Source organism: Marmota monax, unplaced genomic scaffold (assembly GCF_021218885.2).
Source record: "Marmota monax isolate L192 unplaced genomic scaffold, Marmota_monax_Labrador192_F-V1.1 WCK01_AAM20220418_F8-fsc00146, whole genome shotgun sequence".
NCBI lineage: Eukaryota > Metazoa > Chordata > Mammalia > Rodentia > Sciuridae > Marmota > Marmota monax.
In genome coordinates, this window is record NW_026694096.1 from 3907513 (window position 1) to 3928870 (window position 21358).

Genomic DNA, 21358 nt, shown 5'->3' on the forward strand with positions numbered 1-21358 from the left:
GAGAGTAAACTGCAGCTTTAATTTGGTTGATCCTACTTTGATCTCTTCTGCAGTTTCTTTTCCATACTAAGACAGTAATTTTCCTGATCATGTTTCACACACACTTGCTCATATGCATGCATGTGGGGATGCATACAAACACATATAGGAAGTCCAAGATCCTGACAGATTCAAGAATTTCAACCACAGTCTCCCTGGGCCATGGTGGCACACAACAGTAATCCCTGTTGCACAGGAGGCAGAGGCAGGAGGATAGCAATTCAAGGTCAACCTGGACAACGTAGCAAGGCCCTGTCTCAAAATAAAAAACATATAGAGGGCTGGGATGTAGCTCAGAGGTAGAGCCGTCGTGGGTTCTATCCCCAGTACCGCCAAAAAAAAAAAAAAAAAAAAGGATTTTTACCACAGTCAGGTTCCAATCACTCTTCACTTTCCTGGAAAACAGACCTAATTGATGACCCCTGTATGTATCTTGCACTGACCTTTTATGTTTTTCCCTTCTTGTCCCTTTTATCTCTGCATGCCCAAATTCTACTTTCTTTCTGGGCTCACATCAAGTGCCACTTTCCAGGATTCCAACAGCTAGAAGCAATTTTCTACTTGTTGACGTCTTGGTCAACCAAATATGGTTCTCTCCTAAAGAGCTTCACACTTCCTGCTCTTTGAGCCCACCTCTTATTTATGTGCCATTGTGGACAATGGAAGGAAAATGACACCTGGGATGTATGAGGTTTCCCTCTATCTTTGACATCTCATGGAGGTGGTTATTGAAAGAAGAAAAAACTTTTTTAGGTGAATGAATGTGCTGACAAGAAGGTAGATTTAATTCTTTAAATATTTTAAATTTATTTGTATTTCAACTGAGCCTCTCCATTTATAGGGAGTAACAGACTTTAAAATTTTTCCTATTCTATTGTACATCTTAGCATAGAATTTTTCCTATTCTATTGTACATCTACCCCTAACCCTAACCCTAACCTTCTTTTGTTTCTTCTATTCTCATATCCAAGATGATGATGTTTCATTCAAACATTTTTTATTTGGTACCCACTGTGGGTACCAAATAAAAAATATATATTTATAAATATAAATTATTTATATAATAATTTATATTTATAAATATATATTTATAAATAAGAAAGACAAAACTGCTACTTTCCTCTATTTGCTGATTGATTGATTGACATTATTGTTCTTCCTTTATGTTTTCTTCTTCAAACTTGTTTTCCTTGTCTGTGGTTCAAAAATTATTAATCTCTTATATATATTTATAAATAAGAAAGACAAAACTACTGCTCTCAGTGAGCTTATGGTAGAGTGGAAAGTAGCTAAAATCAAACCAGTTAATATAGAAACAAGGGAATGGATAGTAATAAGCTCAGAGGATGGTGAGATATAATGCTGGCAAGGACATGGGAGATACTTCCTTGGACTAGATGGATGAAAGTGGCTGCTATGAAGAGACAGCATACAAAGCTTGCTGTGACCTGGAGGACAGTTGTCACAGGTGGAGAGAACTTCAATGACAAGGTTCTGAAGCAGGGCAAGGAGGTTTGCAGAAGAGAATGATAGCTGAGATATAATGCACAAAGGGGAAGTGGGGATGAATGTGGCTTGAAGGTTTGATAGAAGATCAGATTACAAAGGGCCTCATAGGTCGTGATAGGATTTTGGAGTTTTATTTTTTAAGAATCAGGAAAATCTAACAGATGATTTCATGAATTGGAATGAACCTTGTTAGATTCCCATTGTAAGTTGAAAATATCCTAAGATAGTAACGTACTGAATGCTATAGAACAGCCACACAGTACACTGCAGGGTATTGGCTGTTTACCCTCATGATCCCATGGCTGCCCAGGAGTTATGGCTTGCTGCCACTGTCCCACATGGAGAGTATCCCTGCATAGAACTAGCCCAGGAAAAGAACAAAATTCAAACTTTAAAAAGGAGTTTTAAAAATGTTTTTGAAGTTATGAATGGAAAACATGTATTTATTTTATTTGTTTATTTTTATGTGGAGCTGAGGATCGAACCCAGTGTTTCACATGTGCTAGGCAAGAGCTCTACCACTGAGCCACAACCCCAGCCCTTGAAGAGCAATTTTTACTGAGTGTGTTTCACTTTCATACCATCATAATGTAAAAAAAAAAACCCCTACAAGTCAAACCATCACAAGGCAGGGCTTGTCTATATATGATTTTCATTTTTAGAAGGTCAGAGTGCCTACGGTGTGAAGGGTGTTATTAGCTCTGGAGTAAGAACCGGGAGACTCACAGGAAACTAGGTGGGAATTGGTGGATATATGGCTTAAACCAGGAGAGACGAATAGAAATGGAAAGGATAAGGAGATGTGTTGAGAGGAGAGTTTACAGGACTAGCTGAAAGCTGAATGTGTGGGGAGGGATTCATTGAAGATAGAAATAAAATATGGATTTCTTTTCCAAAATTTTTTCTTTAGTCTCCTATTTAGATGGTCATGAGTTCTAAACCCTAGTCTCCAGAGTTTGTGGCACTTCACAAAAGAATAAGTATTTTTTTCCCATCATGCCTGGATCATAAAATTGCAGACAGCAAATCTGGATGATGGCCTACCATTTTCCCTTTCATGTATATGTCTCACCTCTGATAGGCTGTACTCCCACATAAGAATTTTTTTTAAACCCTCCTCTTCCTTCTACAATAATTCTATATGTTGTCTATACTTCCAGATAAGCAATGGGTTCATATCTTTGATTATGTTATCACTGTTATCCCCAATAGACTGAGCTCCCAGAGGGCAGAGCAATTTTTATTAATCTTTACATCTTTATTACCCATTAGCTGCTGAATGAGAGAAAGCCACATAAGCGGAAAAGTATTGGGTGATTTCCAGTTGTCTAAACTATGACAACTTCTTAAATACTTCCAATGAACACCTTAACACTTGAAAAAAGGCAGCCTATTCCAATTTCAAATGACTCTAATTATTGAGAACTTCTTATATTAAACTTAAAATCCTTCCCTCAATTCTCCACCTTTGATCTTAGTTGCTTCTGCTCGTTTAGTGGATAAGGATAACAAATTCAAAATGACTTTTATCATTTTGTAAGGATAATTGAGTTCCAAAAACATTATGTAAAATACTGTGCATTGGACGAGAAGTTAGTCTTATGAATCTATTAACTGCCAGAACCCAACATTATATTTAGAGGACTTTAAATACTCAGTTTGCAAGAAAAAGTATTATGAAGCATGTCCAAGAAGGAATAAGGATTAACCTAGCATGACCAAGAAGTGGGGTAAGCAAAGTAAGAAAAAATCACCATCAGCTATCAAGCTTACCAGCATATAGAGGTGATTTAATTAGCTTTTAAACATAAGCATGTATATATATATATTTAGACACACAAATTCACATGTATGTATTTTAAACTCACATTACTTAATAACAATTAAGAATTTGCCATTATAAATAAGCTTTGATTTAGAATTTCACAAATGTACTGTTGACATTTTCCTAGTCAAACATTTCCTGGTAACAAAACCTCTTATTTCTCTACATATAGAAAATACTGATACACAAAAGAGGGCATGTCATAGACTGATTAAAAGGAATATTTTGGGAGTTAGTTTCAGTTGAAAAGTAAACTCCCACAAGTACTATGACTTGAAGACGGTATTACTACTCGGACTTCAAATCTGTTTCTCCATGGAAAATGGAGATAACATTCCTTTCTCATGGGTTATGGTCAAGTTTAAATAAGCACTGATCTTGTAACATACAGTTTCACTAGGTAAGAAATCAGCAAATGAAAATTCCATTATAAAACCATTAGCAAGCTATTTTTGCAGGAGGGATTCTTACCTAGGAACAGTGAGAGTGAGCAAGGATTTCAGGGGTCACATCATCCAAATGTTATGACTTTATAATACAAAGCTTTCACTGACCATTAAAAATAATGAATATTAATCACTCTGCCTTAAGAGGACTTAATTTATCATTCATAAAATTATTCTGGTCAGGGACTTTAATCATTGTCTCATATAGATTGATAATAATATGTTACTTACATTTCTGTCATTTACTCCAAATATGGCTCTCTGCTAAAAAGCTTTATGTAGGATTACTTTATTTAAGCTATACAACAATTGACTAAGGTGGGCATTTTATTAATCACAGCTTACAAGATTAGAATCTGGAGTTTGGGGAAGGCTGTTAGCTAGGTGACAGACAGTGTTAAACACCTCCATTTTACAGATGGGAGAAGTGAGTTTCAAAATCTTTAAATAAGGAAAAGATCACATAATTGATCCTTGGTGACTGAGATTCTAACCCAGGCAGCATGCTGAAGAGCCATTTTCACAAACACCACAAGATGGTCTTCCTGTACAATGGTAAAGAAGGACACAGTCTATACTCTTGGCTGCTTGGATACATCATTTCCCTTTTATAATCTTCATTTTAAAATAGGCAATCTAAAACTCAAAGTGGATAAAGAACTTGTCAAGGTCACACGGTGGATCCACACTTACACTTCTAAGTCATGCTACGTTTTCCTTTTAATACTGAAAAGTTATATTTTCAGTGATATATAAATGTATATACACATATAATACATATATGCACACAATGAAATATTACTTAATAATAAAAGAGAAAGCAATCCTATCATTTGTGACAACATGTAGGAAGCTGGAAGACATTATGTTAAGTGAAATAAGCCAGACTTAGAAAGACCAATAGCACAGGATCTCACTTAAATGTGGAACCTAAAATAAACCTCACAGAAGTAGAGAGCAAATGGTCAGTTACCAAGGGTTGGGTGCTTTAGGGGTCAGGTTTGGAGATTCACAGGTAGAAGAATACAAAATTTCAGTGAGCAGGACTAAATTTAAAGGCTCTACTGTATAACATGGTGACTCAAGTTAATAAGAGAATATTTTTTCAAAAAATGCTAAGAGAATAGATTTTAAAAAGTGTTCTCACCACAAAAATTAAACCTATGTGAGAAACTCATATGCAAATTAGACATATTTAGTCATTCCTATAGTGTGTGTGTGTGTGTATACATGGAAAACATAATGATATATATGGTAAATACATGCAAATTTAACTATGAATAAAAATTAAATTACAAAAGGATTAGAGCTCTATTTTTTATGTTACTAAAGTCAATAGCAACACAGAACTTATCTGAGATGTTAATAAGGATTAAACTTGTTAAATTTTAAAAAAAGCTAAATTTTCAAATGGACACTATTTAATTTGTAAAACCACTGGATATTTTATCAGAATCAAAACATAAACAAAAGTCTGATAAATTGGCAGATACAGATTTGTACTTTCCTGTGAAAATAATTTGTGATTTTTTAAAAATCATGGATTATTTACAGAATATATCTGGGACACAAATGTGCTGTGTGTGACAAACTTAAGACTTGATAATTTTGTCTTATGTTATTGAAATGTGGATTATGTTTTTGATATCTAAATTCTGCTTTGTCAGACAGGGCCCTTGGAATCTGAAAAGTCTCCAGACTCTTCTTATCCAAACACAAAGGCTTTTTTTTGCTGAAGAGAGAACAGCAAGATTGATGGAGGTATCCCAAGAGACTAAATGGAATAATTATAATTTTGTTTTGCTGAGTATATAAAGCTCTAGAGAAAAACAGGTTCTTCACTGAAGGATAATGAATCATTATAATAATTGGTTTTATTTTTTAAAAAATTACACATTGAATAAATTTTTATAAATTTTATAACTACATAGTCTAGACTCTAGACTAATTATAGCAGGTCCTGTTTCCTATTGATAAAATTTCCTTCCTATTTTTAAATTGCCAATGTGGCAAAAGGATACAAAATAAAGTAGACATCATTCCTTTCTTTGTCAGGTCCTTACCAGCCAAGCAGTGAATAACATTGGGGGACAGAGCAGTGACTGACAGATTTCTAACGGACTGAAGCATATCACACAAAATAGGCAATGTGCACTACTTCTATGACTGTGTATCATGATGCCTATATTTAGATATAGCATATATGGTATATTACTACATATAGAATAAAATAAAAAAATAGAATAAATAAATGTGATAACAAAGTATGCATATACTAATTACACAGCTACTTAATTTTGCCAAGAAACTTATGCCTCGTGTTGGAAATTAATATAAAATCTACTTTGGAAAAATGATGCCTTACAGACAACATTTAAGGAACATTTAAAATATTCCAAGATATAGAGTGAACACTGTCTCTTTTAATATTCTCCTATTTACAAGGTAAACTCTTATTTGTACTTGACACCTGAACAAAATGAGACTAAGAGATGTTAAATAAGGTCAAGTAGGTCAAGGTCAACAAGCTGGCAAATGGTACAGTTGGGCATTAAATCCACATCTATGGTGCTTCCAGGTCTGCCTCTTTAACCATTATGGTATACTTTCTTCCAAGTATGACAACAAAAATGTTTTTAATTGCCATAAAACTGACATTATTCTAAAAAAGTTATAGTAGTAATACAGTAGTATAATATTGAAGGGAGAAGAAACCCATGGAGCCTGGGTTCTATTTTCCTTTAACAACAAGGAATTCAAGTTTTGAAGCCCTTAGTTTCTGAGAGATGGAGGTGGAAGGTTGGGAGAGGAGAAAGAATAAGACTAGATCACACTGGAAGTTTTTCTAGACTAAAATTCCATATTTAACTCTAGGCCTCTAGCTTCAGAGTGAAACCTATTCCAAAATGACTATCTCAGACAGTACTTCAGCAGATATCTTGATGCCATGTACTCAGACTATGAAGAACTACAAATATGGACCTACTGAGGCCGTCTTACCTGTAAATGAATGGAGCCACTGTGGCAGTGTTTGGGTGACTGTGTTGCTGCTGCTGAGGGAGATGGACAGCACCATTTCCTGTGCTCTGCCCACTGCTTTGCACCACTGGCACAGTACAGGAATTGGAAGGAGAAGCATGGCCAGCTTCCCTCCCTTCCAGAGGAGCAGGGCAGTTGGATGCACTTGCTTTCTCAGTGGTTATGGGCTTAGGTAAGGACTGGGAAGGGCTTCCCTTGGTAGTCCTGAATTTTTCAGACTCTTTGCTTGCTGCACTGCTAGGTGAAATGGTTTGCTTTGCTGTTGGAACCTTTGAGCCTGGTTTTGGAATCCCACTGGAAGATGGAATTAAGCTTTCCTTCTTGGCTGCTGTCGTCTTGCTGCCCTTTGGGATCAAGCTTGCAATTTTAGAGGTCTTTTTAGGAGCTGTCTCCGTCACCTGATCCTTCTCTTCCTTGACTGGTTTTTCAGTGCAAACTTTATTTTTGTCCCTGTTCTTCTCCTCTTTTTCCTTTGGCTGTAGCAAAGACTTTTTATTGCTGAGATTTTTGCTTCCAGCTTTTGGAGGGGCCAATTTAGGTGACACTTTGGGACTGCTATTCGTTGAGCCACCACTATTCAGGCCACTGTTAAAACCTTCCATTTCACCAGATTCAGAAAAGGCATCATCATCCTTCCCACCATCACTAGGTCCTGAACTCGAAGACTGTGGTGGACGTAGAGCAGTCCGGGCATTAACCAGCTTGAACTTTTCAAGCATGGATTTCTGACCCGAAGGCGCAGTTTTGACCCCTTCTGAGACGGGTGGCTTCAGTCTGTCGGAGGATGGTGTGGGAGAGGTGGCTGGGCTTGGCTGCTTCACGGTCAGCATGGTAGAGGTGGCACTGTGCTTGACATTCATGGACTTGCTGCGCCAGGGCTTGCTGGCACTAGGAGAAGGGATGGCAGAGGCAGGGGGCTGGCCAGCAGTGCTGGGAGGCTGCATGTTACCATTTACACCTGAAGACGGTTGAGGGACTTTGGAGGAATCTGGAGATGGTTAAGAAAGAAAATAAACAAAAGGCTGGTTAGTCTTGATCATTCGTATCATATCATTGTGCCTCAAATATAAGCATCTCACCTCTGAACTCAAAAGAGAAATGTTATGTGGCATTAATCACTTCTATGATGGGATACTTAGAAATCAAGTACCACAAAAATCACAGCATTTGAAATATTGATTTTTTGGTTGGTGATCATGTTTTTCTATTCTGATATTATTATTATCAAATAAATTTATCTGCAGATGCATAAAACAGTGTGTCCCTTCCCTATGCGTCTCTATTTTTTCCAACTACCCCTATAGCTCATTGCCTTAAAAAAGTTTACTGTATAATGAATATTCAGAAACCGTTCTAAGCTACAGGGAGATCAGCTATTTTTATCAGATTAAATATGCTTATGAATCATAACCTAGCTTTTTGCTAATCTATTTTTATTTGAACAAAGTAATTATTAATGTCTATGCCTCTATAGGTCAGGTAATCTACAAATTAATCCATCTCTATTTCTATCTTTATAGCCATCCTACAAGGTATGTATTAATATTATTATCCTCATTTAACAGAATAACTGAGGCAAAGAGATAATAAATAACTTGTTCATGCTCACACAGCTTTGATTTGAACTCATTTCAGAGACTGTGCTCTTAACAAGCAATACATACAGCCCTCTTGAGTGATCGCAACTTGACATTATAAGAGAATGCAAAGCCATTCTGAGGAGCTACAAGGAAAACAAGACCCTTTGTCACAAGAGTTCTGCACAGTGAGTCAGTGTTTGCTTAGTTCTGCTCAGAAATCACATTAGAAAGTGAATTTTATATGAATGTTATAAGTCTGATTAATGCCTGATTAGTCATTTTTAAGAATAAAATATTAAAGATGGAATTTATCACAGAGTATAGAATAAAGAGGAACTGATTTTTAAATTAAAAGATCTCAATTCAAATGGTAATATTTCTGAACTATATAACTATTATCATTTAACTTCAAGTGCATCAACCAGGACCACGTCTTTTTCAACCCTTTTTTTGTGGGGGGAGGTAAGGGATGATTAAATTATATTTAATTGGTGCTGTTAACTTACTACATATTGACAAGTGTATACAAAGCTCTTTTTTGGTGAAACAGCCAAGAATTGGATCTCATTAAATATTAATATTAATCCATACTCCTAAGTGTAAAGTTGTTTTTGTTTTAAAATGTTTATTTCAAAGAAGTGAAAATACATGAAAAACAACATGTCATCCAGCCAAGAGGAAAAGCATTCTAGTGTTACTTATTTTTCAAAAAGAGGTAACTGATATTCAACAAGAGACAATAACAAAAAAATTAAAGAAAGGAAAAGGGGCCAAATTTTGAGTTAAATTTTTGTTTGAGTTTTATTTTCTTTAAATAAGTGGGTCAAAAAAAGAGAAGTAGATACTTGAAATTAGTATTAAGAATAGTGTAGACAAACATGTTTATATTAAATTTTCTTAAGTGATTTTGTATAGCAATATTGCCTTGTAATTCTTACTTACTGCTTCTCTGTAAGTCCTCATTTCAACTGGCATGAATAAATAGTCACACTAATATTGCAAGATTAAATCTATATATTTTTATTTTGTAAATAAATTTTACTTATTTTTACTGCTGTATTAGAATTGAATTTGTTGTTGTCTATTTCATACCCAATATACTTTAGATTAAAATGTAGTTGTTTACACTGGGAAGTCAATAAACAAATGCTTGCATTTTGTCTGCTTGAATTCTTAATGTTTACCTATTTAAATCTTAAAACACATGATAATAAATTGATATTTTATAGTGTTCATGAAAAGTCTACAATTCTGTCCATGTTTAGCATATTTGTGGAAATCATTAGGTTCATGCCTACAGGTGTACTGATTCAATAACAAACAAATATCACAAATTTCAAAACTTCAATTACTCGAATCCATTCACTTTTTGTAAATGGATTTCAATCTTTTCCTTATTATCTGTGTTACAAATATGGTTAATTCTGAGTTTATATCACCAACAGAACCCTCTTAGAGACTGATAACATTTCATTATAATTTGAATAATTATTGGTCACAGATGGAGCACATGAACTATTTACATATAGGAATGCCTACCAAATATTTTTCCATATTAATTTCTCCCTATTGGTTGGGTCTCATATTTGACTTAACTTTCTCTGGGGAAAAAAAAAAGTCCTCCCACTCCTACTTCTCATCAGCAGAGCATCAAGCCTAGACAGGTTGTTCCTTTATGTTCTTCCATAGGTTATTATTTCTTGTTAGAGCCATTATCACTCTACTATAATTTCTTGTTACTTCTATTAAACTCTATTACCTGAAAGTAAAGACCACATCTGTATTCATAGTTTTATACTATGCCCTATCACCTACTATATGCCAAGCATGGAACTTAGTATTTAATATGCATTAACTCAATCAATTTTCCCCATAAGAGGATGAAGTTTTAATTATTCTTCACATTTTATAAAGAAAAAAACAGAGACAAACAAGTTAAATAGCATAGCCCAAGTTACACAATTTGTAAGCGACAATACAGAACTAAACTCTGGATTCTAAATTAATTTATCAAGCACTGTATTATACTATTTATCAAATCTAGAAGGATAAGTTCGATAGCTTATCAATTATAATATCATCCCTTGAATATGGAAACATAAAAATAGTAACTGTTAGGCTAATGGCTTTAATAGGATTATATCAAGTGAACCATGTTTCTCAGTGACCCAGATTCAGTTGAAAACTAGATTTTTTGCCTCCAAACAAAATTCACTTTTCTAGTTCAGTGTATTATATAAATGCCTTTGTATTTCACACAGTGATCACATTGTTTTGCCGATTAATTTCAATATATATGGCTATACTTTTCTATTTTTTTGCAGGAATATTAAAATCAATGCTATCAAATTCTTACTAACTAATCTAAATATATGATCTTTTAGTGTTTACCAACTAAGACTCTGTTCAAGACACTACAAGACACACTATAATCTTTTTGGAGGAAATAAAACAGTTATAAAAGATAAATGCCATTGCATGGTGACAAACATTAAGTGTCAAATGAGTGGGAGATGAGAAAGAAAGTGATAGGGAATATCCAAGTTGCAAGAGACCAACAGGACTGTATAGGAAGATCAAGGCAGAAAATGTAAGGAGATGTATTGGTTATTAAAGACAATAGTTAGGAAACTACAGGAATCTTCTTCTATTCATTTGCATTTAGAAATGTGTACATCATATACAGGAATGCCAAAGTGAAAAGCAACATGATCAAAGACCAAATCAAAGCCCACTCTGCTGGTCTCTTTACAAACTATTTACAAAGGACCATAATGATACCATATTGAATTTGTCTTCATTTTCTTTTCTCTTTTTTGGGGGGGGAGTGGAGGGTAAGGGTAGCAGGGATTGAACTCAGGGGCACTCAACCCCTGAGCCACATCTCTAGCCCTGTTTTGTATTTTGTTTAGAGCAGGGTCTCACTAAGTTGCTTAGCATCCTGCTTTTGCTGAAGCTGGCGTTGAACTTGTGATCCTCCTGCCTAAACCTCCTGAGCAACTGGGATTATAGGCATGCACCACTGCACCTGCCTGTCTTCAATTTCTTATACTGATCTAAAACTATTTGTGATAGTTGTTATTCTATACGAACTATCCAGTATTGTCTAGCACAGTGGTTCTCAAACTTTAATGGGCATAGGAGTTATCTGAGGACCTAATTTGAGTGCATACTGTGATTCAGCAGATTTGCAGTGGCATCTCAGATTTTGTTTTTCAACAGGATTCCAGAAATATTCATGCTATGGTGCACTTTTGAGTTTTGAGTAGGCAGGATTGAACAGAATCATGGATTATGAAAACTGTTTCTTACCATAGTATCCAAGTTGGCTAAATTCATTTAATGTCCCATAACTGTGCAGTATTAATAGTTTCACTCTTTGAAATTCAGAACCTTGGCTAACCCTGAGTTCACCTGGATTTTTAACAGTTTGTGAACAAAAAGTCACTAAAAACAAAAGAAGCTCATCAGGTTTTCCCAACATGCTTTTTCTCACCACTTTAACCACAAATTTAGTGTGAATATACTGTGTCTGCAACTAAGAAGTCAGAAGACTTATCCATAAATGCCTGGGAGCTTTGTTGGGGAAGAGAAAAAGAGACAGAAAAATATCCAATCAGAATGGTTTTTAAATGGCTGATGAACAAGGGAAGTGGGAGATGGTACATCTTCCTTAGAAGAGAGAAAACAAGGTGATAACATTAACTAGACAAACTGCTGCAGAAGATCAAATTCAGAAAAGGAATTTCAACATCACTACACCCCAAAATGAAACAAGAGGGACTCCAAATGATCACATCCACGTCCAACCCACCATAATGGTTATAGCAACAGCCGTAAAATTGTTCTCAGATGAGTACACACATATACGACTCTTCTCTGCACTCAGCTCTAAATCTGTCCCCAGCTTGTCTCTGCAGGGCAGCAATGAGGTATTTCAGGTTTCATTAAAAGGGCAAATCACAGGCCATTGTACATTAAGAAGGCAATGGAATGATAAGAGTCTCTCTGGACTCCTCACAATAAAGGGTACACAACAGCAGCAGAAATGGATGCCTCTGTGGAGTAGGTGCAGTACAAAATCTGGTCTGCGCTGTTTATATGGTCAATAAGAAGCACCCTGGGTTCAATGATATATTTCTGAAGGTTGATAGCTCAGCTCCTGACTATGAATGAGTCTCAACATGGGGAAAAAGAATGGATACCTGATGCACAAATTTGAATGCATTCTTATAAATGGATTTGTATCTTGTATTTACATGGCCTATCTACTTACAGCTCTGCGTCTGGCTCTGGTCTCCACTTAGCAATTTTCTTCCACTTCATCTCTTCTTCATCTTCTTCCACCTCCACACCCACCATCACCAACTTGACCATAACCAAACAATAGTACTTACCAACTGATTGCATTATTCTAAGTATAAGCTTTTCATACCATAATAATCCTCAAAAGGCTTTAAATTTCTCTTGTTGGAAAGGAGGAAATGGAAACTTTGAAAGACAAAGTAACTTGTCTCCAGACATATGCATGGTAAAACTTAAAAAAGGCAAAATCAGAATAGGAGCTCAGGTTTATCTGTCTCCAAAGTTTGGAGGCTTTTGAACTCTCTAGTATTTCTATGTTTGCTATATACCCAGAAATTCTGCTGCCTCAATTTTCTAGAAAGCCACATTTGTTGCAATGGTGAATTTAATCAGTGACTCCTCGAATCATGTTTTCCTTCCTCCTCAGAGAAGAGGATGTGAATGGGGAGACCATCAAACAAGACACTCAGTGAACTATCCTAACCTCTTCAACATACTACTTCCACCCATTCCTCCCAGGTGATGTTAAGATATATGTTAATTCATTCAGAGTTAATATCTGATTATCTCATCTTGCAAATAAATAATATTGACTTGGGAATACTAGTCATCTAGTTCTAAAATTAACATACTGAGGCAATGCAGTACTTGTAACAGGGGGAGTTAAACAGGAACTTAATATATAGTTATAATATATAACTATAGAACTCCACTTAATAGATGCAATGGCCATCAGTCCGATCAGCCTGAGAGAGGACACAGGGACCATCCTCAATCAGTGAATTTCTCTTTATGACACTAAGTATGTTGCTTAGATGGAATAAAACTCACATTTGACTCAGAAATCCTCAATGTGACAACAGCAACAATGACAATAGAACCATTTTGCTTAAAGTATTCCCTGCATAGCAGACATTGTACCAAGTGATGCAGAGGGCCCCTGTTGAATACAGGTCACCATAAGCATCACAGATCATTGTGGGAACAAAGAAAAGATTCAGTACAGCAGCTAAGGCAAAGAATTTGCCAAGTAATTAACATATCAAATATCAATTTGGTTCACAATAACATATCAAAATGGCTTTCGAAAATGTTTAAAAAGTTGAAAAAGGAGCATTCAAATCTAAATAGTCTTGTTACCAACACTACTTTGCATAAATGATTGCTTGCAAAATGCCTCAGTCATGGATTTTATGTTCAACAGAAACAGGATGCTATAGTAGGGTTGTGGAGGTGCCATCCACTCTGCACTTGATTTTATTTTACCATTTGCAAAGTCAGAGTGCCACTTTGTGGAGTATTGTGAAATTTAGGGCTGCTTCCATTCACCAGTCAGTTTCAAAAAAGTATGTAATTATGTGCAGGCACATATAAAATGAAAGCACCTCAAGATGTGTGCACTGTACATGCAAACAAATAACCTAATACCCCAAATTATTTGTTCATATTACCTGATATGTGTACCTAGTTGTATTAACTTTTGAAAACCCCTCATATCTCTGAAATGATATTGACACTGTATTTTATGCTTGTACAATATTAATAAGACAAAGTGTTAGGGTAAAACACAAAATTAAACTATCATAAAATAATAAAATAACCAAAATTTCACATTTACATTATCTTGAACAGCAAATAAAACAGTACAGTCCTTGAACATTATAGTAAAACCAAGGTAATTAAAAAACAGAAAAAAAGTGATTATGAGTTACATGTGTATGTTGTAGCTGACAATGTGCAGCTGAAATTTCCATGACCCTTGCAAAACACACATGAACTCTAATAGATTTTATGTCATTGAATAAAAATCTTGCCAAATCCTTGGCATCAACCATATTAAATCCTACGTGAGTGTAAAATAAAGTAAAGGCTTCCACACCAGAAGAAGCTTCATTAGAATCCAGGAAAAGGGAAAGGAGCCCTCCTCTTGAGCAGTTGTATAGGTTCAATGTTAAGAATCACTTGGGAGAAACTATGCAAGGATGACAGCATTCCCTCTGGTGAGGTGGCATGTTCCTTAGCAACATGGAAGAACACCTCTTCTCTAAGGAACTCTGCCAAACCACACATATTCACAGCATAATTCAGACACTGGGTTCCAAATAAAGCTAGGGATACTTACATCCCTAATAATAGTAAACCATTTGACTTTTTTCAATTTATTACACATTTTTTTTTTGTAGAATCAGAATAATTTCTCAAGGTGGTTTCAGGCATGCACAGTATATGTCCAAATGAACCAAGGCATAGTTTTCACAAGATCTGATAACCAGAGAGCAGGTATTTGGATTTTCTTTAGAGCATGTATCTATCTAGAGGACTCAGAGAGAACATAAGAAACGATTAAATGCTGGTGTCAGAATGTTATTATTCATTGTCACTTTCTGAATGGCAGATCATCAGAAGAAACTGAGGGACTCTCAAAAGAAAACCTTTACAAAAGATGGTATCTTCATTTCACCATTTGTTCTGAGAAATATGTTCCCACATTCCACTTCAATAGAATGGTGACATGGCATGGTATTGTATTGTAACATTTCTACTTTAGCCTTCCCTGTGAGTGATAATATATGACAGTGTGCACTGATATTTTAATTCATTTGGTGAAATGGTAAAATGAGCACATTTTTAGAATTGCCTTATTATGAAAATGATATTAGATGTATCTTTTGAAGTGCAGTTTGTGATTCTCTACTGATTTCCATTAGATGTCATACCACTTGCAAATAAGCTAGTTTATTTTTTGCAAATCACACAAATGAGAAACTTTTTGTTGTTGTTGTTTTCAACAGCTTGTTTTTCTTAAATAAGAAATGAAATTTTTTAAAAATTGGGAATAAACCCTTACTATCCATTACAAATTCTAGATAGTCCTGAATTGATTTATACAACTCATCACCCAAGACTTGTTAAAGAACATAGAAAGTATATTTCTAAAGTAGAAAGCATTCAGGGAGCACATTACAGATTATTTGATTAATTCTTAATAAAATATGTTAATTTACTAAGCTTAAATGTTCCATTTTCTAGTAAGCAAGGAGGAAAAACAAATAGAATATTCAAGTTAGTACTTTTTGATTTCTATTATTATAATACTGTAACCTATTAAAATTCTTTTTCAACTTTCACTTTTTTTGGTGACACCTAAGATATATAAGCAAACTATTTTGTGGCAAAGATCAATTTACCAGCAGATGGAAACTTGTATTTTCAATTTATTTTTATTTTTTAAATTGACACATGAAATTTTATATTTTTGTATGTTATGCTACAACTACCAATCTCATGTCAAAAAGCTTAAATCAAACATTTTAATAAAAAAGTGCTGTTCGAATGCAGGGTAATTATTTATTTTTTTATGTAATATTTATGATAATTTTGTTTGTTCCTATAATTTAAAATGACAAAATATAGGGGCTGGGGTTGTGGCTCAGAGGTAGAGCGCTTGCCAAACATGTGTGAGCCACTGGGTTCGATCCTCAGCACTACATAAAAATAAAATAAAGGTATTGTTTCCATCTACAACTAAAAAATAAATGTTTAAATAATAAATAAATAAAATGACAAAATATAAGAACATAAGATTAATTAGGAAGCAATGATATTGGTTCTGTAGATATAAAGTAACTCTACATTTAACAGCAATGCCATGTTACATGTTTAAAAAAAACCTCAGCTGTATTATATCACATAACATGATTTAAAGTTATTATTGGCAGTTTATAGACATTTAATGCTTACATTTGATGTACTATAAATACCTGGATATAAGATCACACACTTTATATTAAATTATTTAGAATTAAAATTAATGGTTAATTTACCAGAAAAAAACTCTTGTTCTTTTGTTGTAGATATGTATCTAGAGAATTTTCACATTTTTTTTATGTGATGAAAGACCACATATCATATGATGTCTGTTTCCACCTTGTGGTTATTATAAATATTGCCACGTTCTGATTTTGCTCTACTCCTGGACATGAAATGGAATGGCCATGGAAAATGTCATTGCTGATCTATTTTTGGATTTTTTATTATAACCTATAGTATCAGGTTGTTTAAATGGACACATAGAAGTCCAATCAGCATATTCACATATTTATTTGTAAGATTGTTAGTTTCTCCTAGAAATTCAAGATGCTAGTACTTCTTGTTATATGTTACAGAAACTTTCTAGGAAGGTCATGGAATGAGGAAAAATAATTTTTCCATGAGAAAATATCTTTTCCTTTCTCCCCCAGAAAAACTGTACTTCTTCTGTAATATTTCTCAGAATCTTAAACCAAAAGCTTTATTCTGTGTCTTAAAGGCAAGCCCCAAACATCTATGCTATTTTATTTTTTTTTATCCAAGAGCTGGTGATATTGCAGAGATCAGGAGACAATGCTCTGCTCTGAAGTATTTACAGTCTGCCTAATTATGTTTTAGTTGGAGGATAAGATAAACACTGCACATATGGTGCAATGCTACATTGTGAACAACCAGAGAAATGAAAAGTTGTGCTGCAATTGTGTGCAATAAAATCAAAATGCATTCTGCTGTCATATATACCTACTTATAATAAATAAATAAATAAATATTTTTAAAAAGGGGTATCTGGTACATAGATCCTGTCAATTTTCATTCGAATAAGAGAAAATTCTCTAATTATTCACCTATCTGAAGAAATTTATAATTTCTAAACAGTGCAAAAGATTTGCTATTTGGTTGAATTATTCAAAGCAAATTTGCCATGTGTTCTTCTGATTAAACATATCATTTACTTTTTAATTTTACGTGCTGTTCCACGTAGGACCCAAAACCAAAAAAAGAAGTTTAAACTTCCATTGGTCCAAAAACACTGTTCTGAAATCCAACAGAACATCCTGGTCATTCCAGCACTCACTCACATTACCACAGTACAGGTTCCTAATTTCCTTGTGATTCAGATGGAACTTTCCTCTATCAAATCACTATCACTTCCTCTTCCACAGTGGCAGCATCAATCCAACCCTTCTTTAAACACACACTTTGAAGATCACAGGGAACTGGGTGACATATAGATGATTTATAAATAATCTTTATTTATGTCTGAATAAGAGAAAGCTTATTATTATTATTATTATCATCATTATTATTCATAATCTATATCCACCCAGAGAGATAGCCTTTAACATAGAATTCCACTGTCATTTTTTTCATAAAGATTTTATGAGTTGATAATTCAAGAAACAATAAACATGAATAAGTTGGGGAAAACTGAGGTAACTTTATTCTGCTTCTTTCAAAAGTACAGACCTATACTTTCAAAAGTACAGACCTATCATAATTATATCTCAATACATAAGATGTTCAAACTTTAGCTGCCCACTTATAGCACTTATATAAACTGAAACCAAAAATTTGAATAAAATATAGCTTTATAACTTCAGGATGAATTTTCATAGTACTTGAAAGACATAAAAATGCTTTTTTATGCATCTGGGAGGAGATATTCTTCTGAAACAGATTTTATTCTCAGGTATCTAATTAACCACTTTAAAATGAACAAGTTCATTCCATAATATACTTCTCAGATAAGGAAAGCCTTGAAGAAAACTGAAATTCAGGAGGGCTATTTCGAGTTAGGAAATATAAGATAACTCCACTGATTGTATTTCCAATCCAATGGCTATATCACTCCTCAAATGTTAAATTTAGTGGGTTAACTCATGAGTTGTGTAGACTGGGTCCTTGATGGCAAATCAGATGAACACTTACCTTTTTCATTTCCATTTGCATAATTTGGAGGCTTGTTTTTGTCAATGCTGTTAAAGCTCTGACTTCTTCTATTTAAATTGGAGGCTCCCTGGACTTTGCTGCTGCTGCCTGCAGCTGGCACCCTAGAGGGTCCTGGAAGCCTGAAATAGCAGAAGAAAAATTACATCACAACCCGCATTTCAAAAACTAAGGAGCATGAGATTCTGAGCAGGGAAGAGTTAATGGAAAAAATACAGTTCAGGATTTTCTAAAATCGAGTTTGCAGAAAATGGTGGTTTAAGTGACAAATAGCTAAAACAGAGTCAGAAATTATCAGACAAATCTTGTTTCACTTTTCAATAAGCATGCCCCCAAAGACCAGTAATAATGTAGAACAGTTAAAATAAGGTGACCTTTCACTAAAATAGTCAAACTTACTCCATTCTTGATGAATAAAATTTTGCCTTCCAAGTACTTAAATAATTATAGGAAAAGCAAGGGAAATGGTAACACTTCACTTTTAGACTCTCGGCATATTAATCAGCTATTTGCAGCTGTTTAACTTATTCTTTTAATACATGTGGTATTTGTTTATCTCAGGTAGCTGTATTCCAAGTCTTGTAAATTAGTAACAAGAGGAAAGTAACTGTACAAATGGCAAACAGGAATTGTGTTTTGACTATCTAAACTAGTTAGCTATGCTATTCTAAGTATGGTGCCAGTACTAAGGTCATGGGTTCAATTATATTTGACTGGGCTGCCTCACAAAAAAGGCTTTCATTCACTTGTCAAAAATACACAACTAGGCTTTAGCTCCTGATCATACAGGAGAGGTGACCAAAAAAGATTCAGGTCTAGGAAGGAAATCAATATTAGGAGGAAAATGACAGCTTAGAATAGCTTTATGACAGCAGGCTGAGCTACTCTTTGTATGTGAAAAAACAAGACGTGAAAAAATACACATGATCTATCTTATAATCAAAGGCAGTTTGACAAGAGGTTGTCACCTACCTATTGTATTTGAACTATAATTAAATATAAGTTGAGATAATTTATTTCACTGTTTTTCCCCTTTAGAACTCCAACTCTTGATTATTTCATAAACTGTGCCTAATTTTTATTGTTTATTACTATCATATATTTCACATTTATATTAAACCCGATCCATATAAATTAAAAACTAGAAATTAAGAACTAGTGTTGACACTAAGGTCTATTTAGAAAACATTATTGAAGGTTCCCGACATCTCTGCTTGTAGGTGCTGCCACCTTGTGAACATGACTATGTACTACTCTGAAAATTCCTATTGGAAAAGAAAAAGAACAAACTACCCAGAATCTATCGATACAATACAAAATTTTAACAGTTTTCTTTTATAAAATCTTAAAAATAACAGAGCATTTTATCTGTTATATGTCAAAATTTCTAAATCCAGTTATTACAATACTTAAATTTTAATTCATCTTTATAATACTACCTATTTTATTTCTGTAGATTATTTAAGAAATAAAATCCTTACAAAGTATAAATACTTTTATAGTACTTTCAGTAACTGTAAAATGAAATGAACATCAAGAAAACGCAAATAGTAGCTTCAAAAAGTGTTCATTTCTTGGAACAGTCAATAGTTTCAAAATTTTAAGTTTTTTACAGTTTAGATACAAATGGCTAATAAATATTCCCTTTAGCTATTTTGCTAATAAGAAGTTATGTCATATACAGATTAGAATCTTTTCCAAATGATTCCAGCATTAAACTTTTGCTCAAATAGATCTACAAGGGTTTGCAAGTGTAGCACACTAACTGCAGACATGAGGAGTATCAGTGACTTCACTCTGCAGATGGGACTAAACTAATTAATTTGGCCAAACGTCCCAATCATAATAAATTTGTGAACAAGTCTTGTAGATATAACCATAGTCTTAGAAAGCCTACTCCAAACTTACATGTGTAAACAGATTTAGTCACAAAATTTGCCCTTCTTGCAATGAAACTTGACCCATTTGTAGAAAGCAATTAAAATGCCTTTTAATCTTTACCGTGACCCATGAAGCCAAGTGCTTTTCAGTCCTCAGAAGAACAAATTAAAACAAATTAAAAAGTACATTTGCTCTTCTCATTACCCTAATTTGACAGGCAGCCAGAGCCTCCGGATCATTCATCAAAGTAATAAAAAGGGAAATGAGATGAAGAAAAAAAAGGGGGGGGGGAAGAGAGAGAGAAAGGACCTGAAAGAGAAATGTTCTATTAAAACAAAGTACTTAAAATACATCTTACATGTCCAAGTGTTAGAGGGGATAATAAAAATGCCCATTGTACATGGCAGGTCACTGGTTTCTTGCACATCGTAATTTATATCATTCATTGTAAGTTTTAATTAAATACTTCTTAGGATTTGTCTCTCCAGATCATTTAACTACTGTGGAAAAGGATATAGAAAACCAAGGCAAAGGAGAAAGCACCTACCTCAGGTCAAGGCATCAGAAGTCCTTGAGGTCAAGTATCATATACTAGGATTCGGTAATGAAGCAGGGGCTAATATACCACCCTGGCCACTTCCCCGGGACTGAGGAGTTGCACAAACTCTTAGACTACTCAGAGGTACAAAATACTTTAGCTATGGCTTGACTCAGTGGCTTCATACTACCATCACACCTTCAGCAACATAATATTTTCTTTTAAAACAAACTTTTCCAACACATTCTTATGTATCGTCATTTTCCAAACAGTACATATTATACTGCCATTTATTATTATGTGTCTCTAAAATACACACATCATAAAGAAGCAGAAAATTAAACTATTATGGATAGAGGAACAATCTGATGCTAACTTCCCCACCCAAATCTGCCAGTGTTTCTCAGTTCCACTTCAAAATGTGCAATAATTAATACAC

General features: G+C 34.4%; 1 protein-coding gene across 8 annotated transcripts in view; it reads right to left on the bottom strand.

Moving 5' to 3' along the window:
• Nav3 (neuron navigator 3) overlaps positions 1-21358 on the bottom strand; it is an 802778-nt gene that overhangs the window by 180318 nt on the left and 601102 nt on the right. For all 8 annotated transcript variants that reach the window (XM_046465096.2, XM_058585776.1, XM_046465095.2 and 5 more), the window contains 2 exons: positions 18483-18622; positions 6820-7846 (listed from right to left, as the gene is read on the bottom strand). In XM_046465096.2, coding sequence (XP_046321052.1) covers positions 6820-7846; positions 18483-18622 — 1167 coding nt within the window. The remainder of the gene's footprint in view (positions 1-6819; positions 7847-18482; positions 18623-21358) is intronic.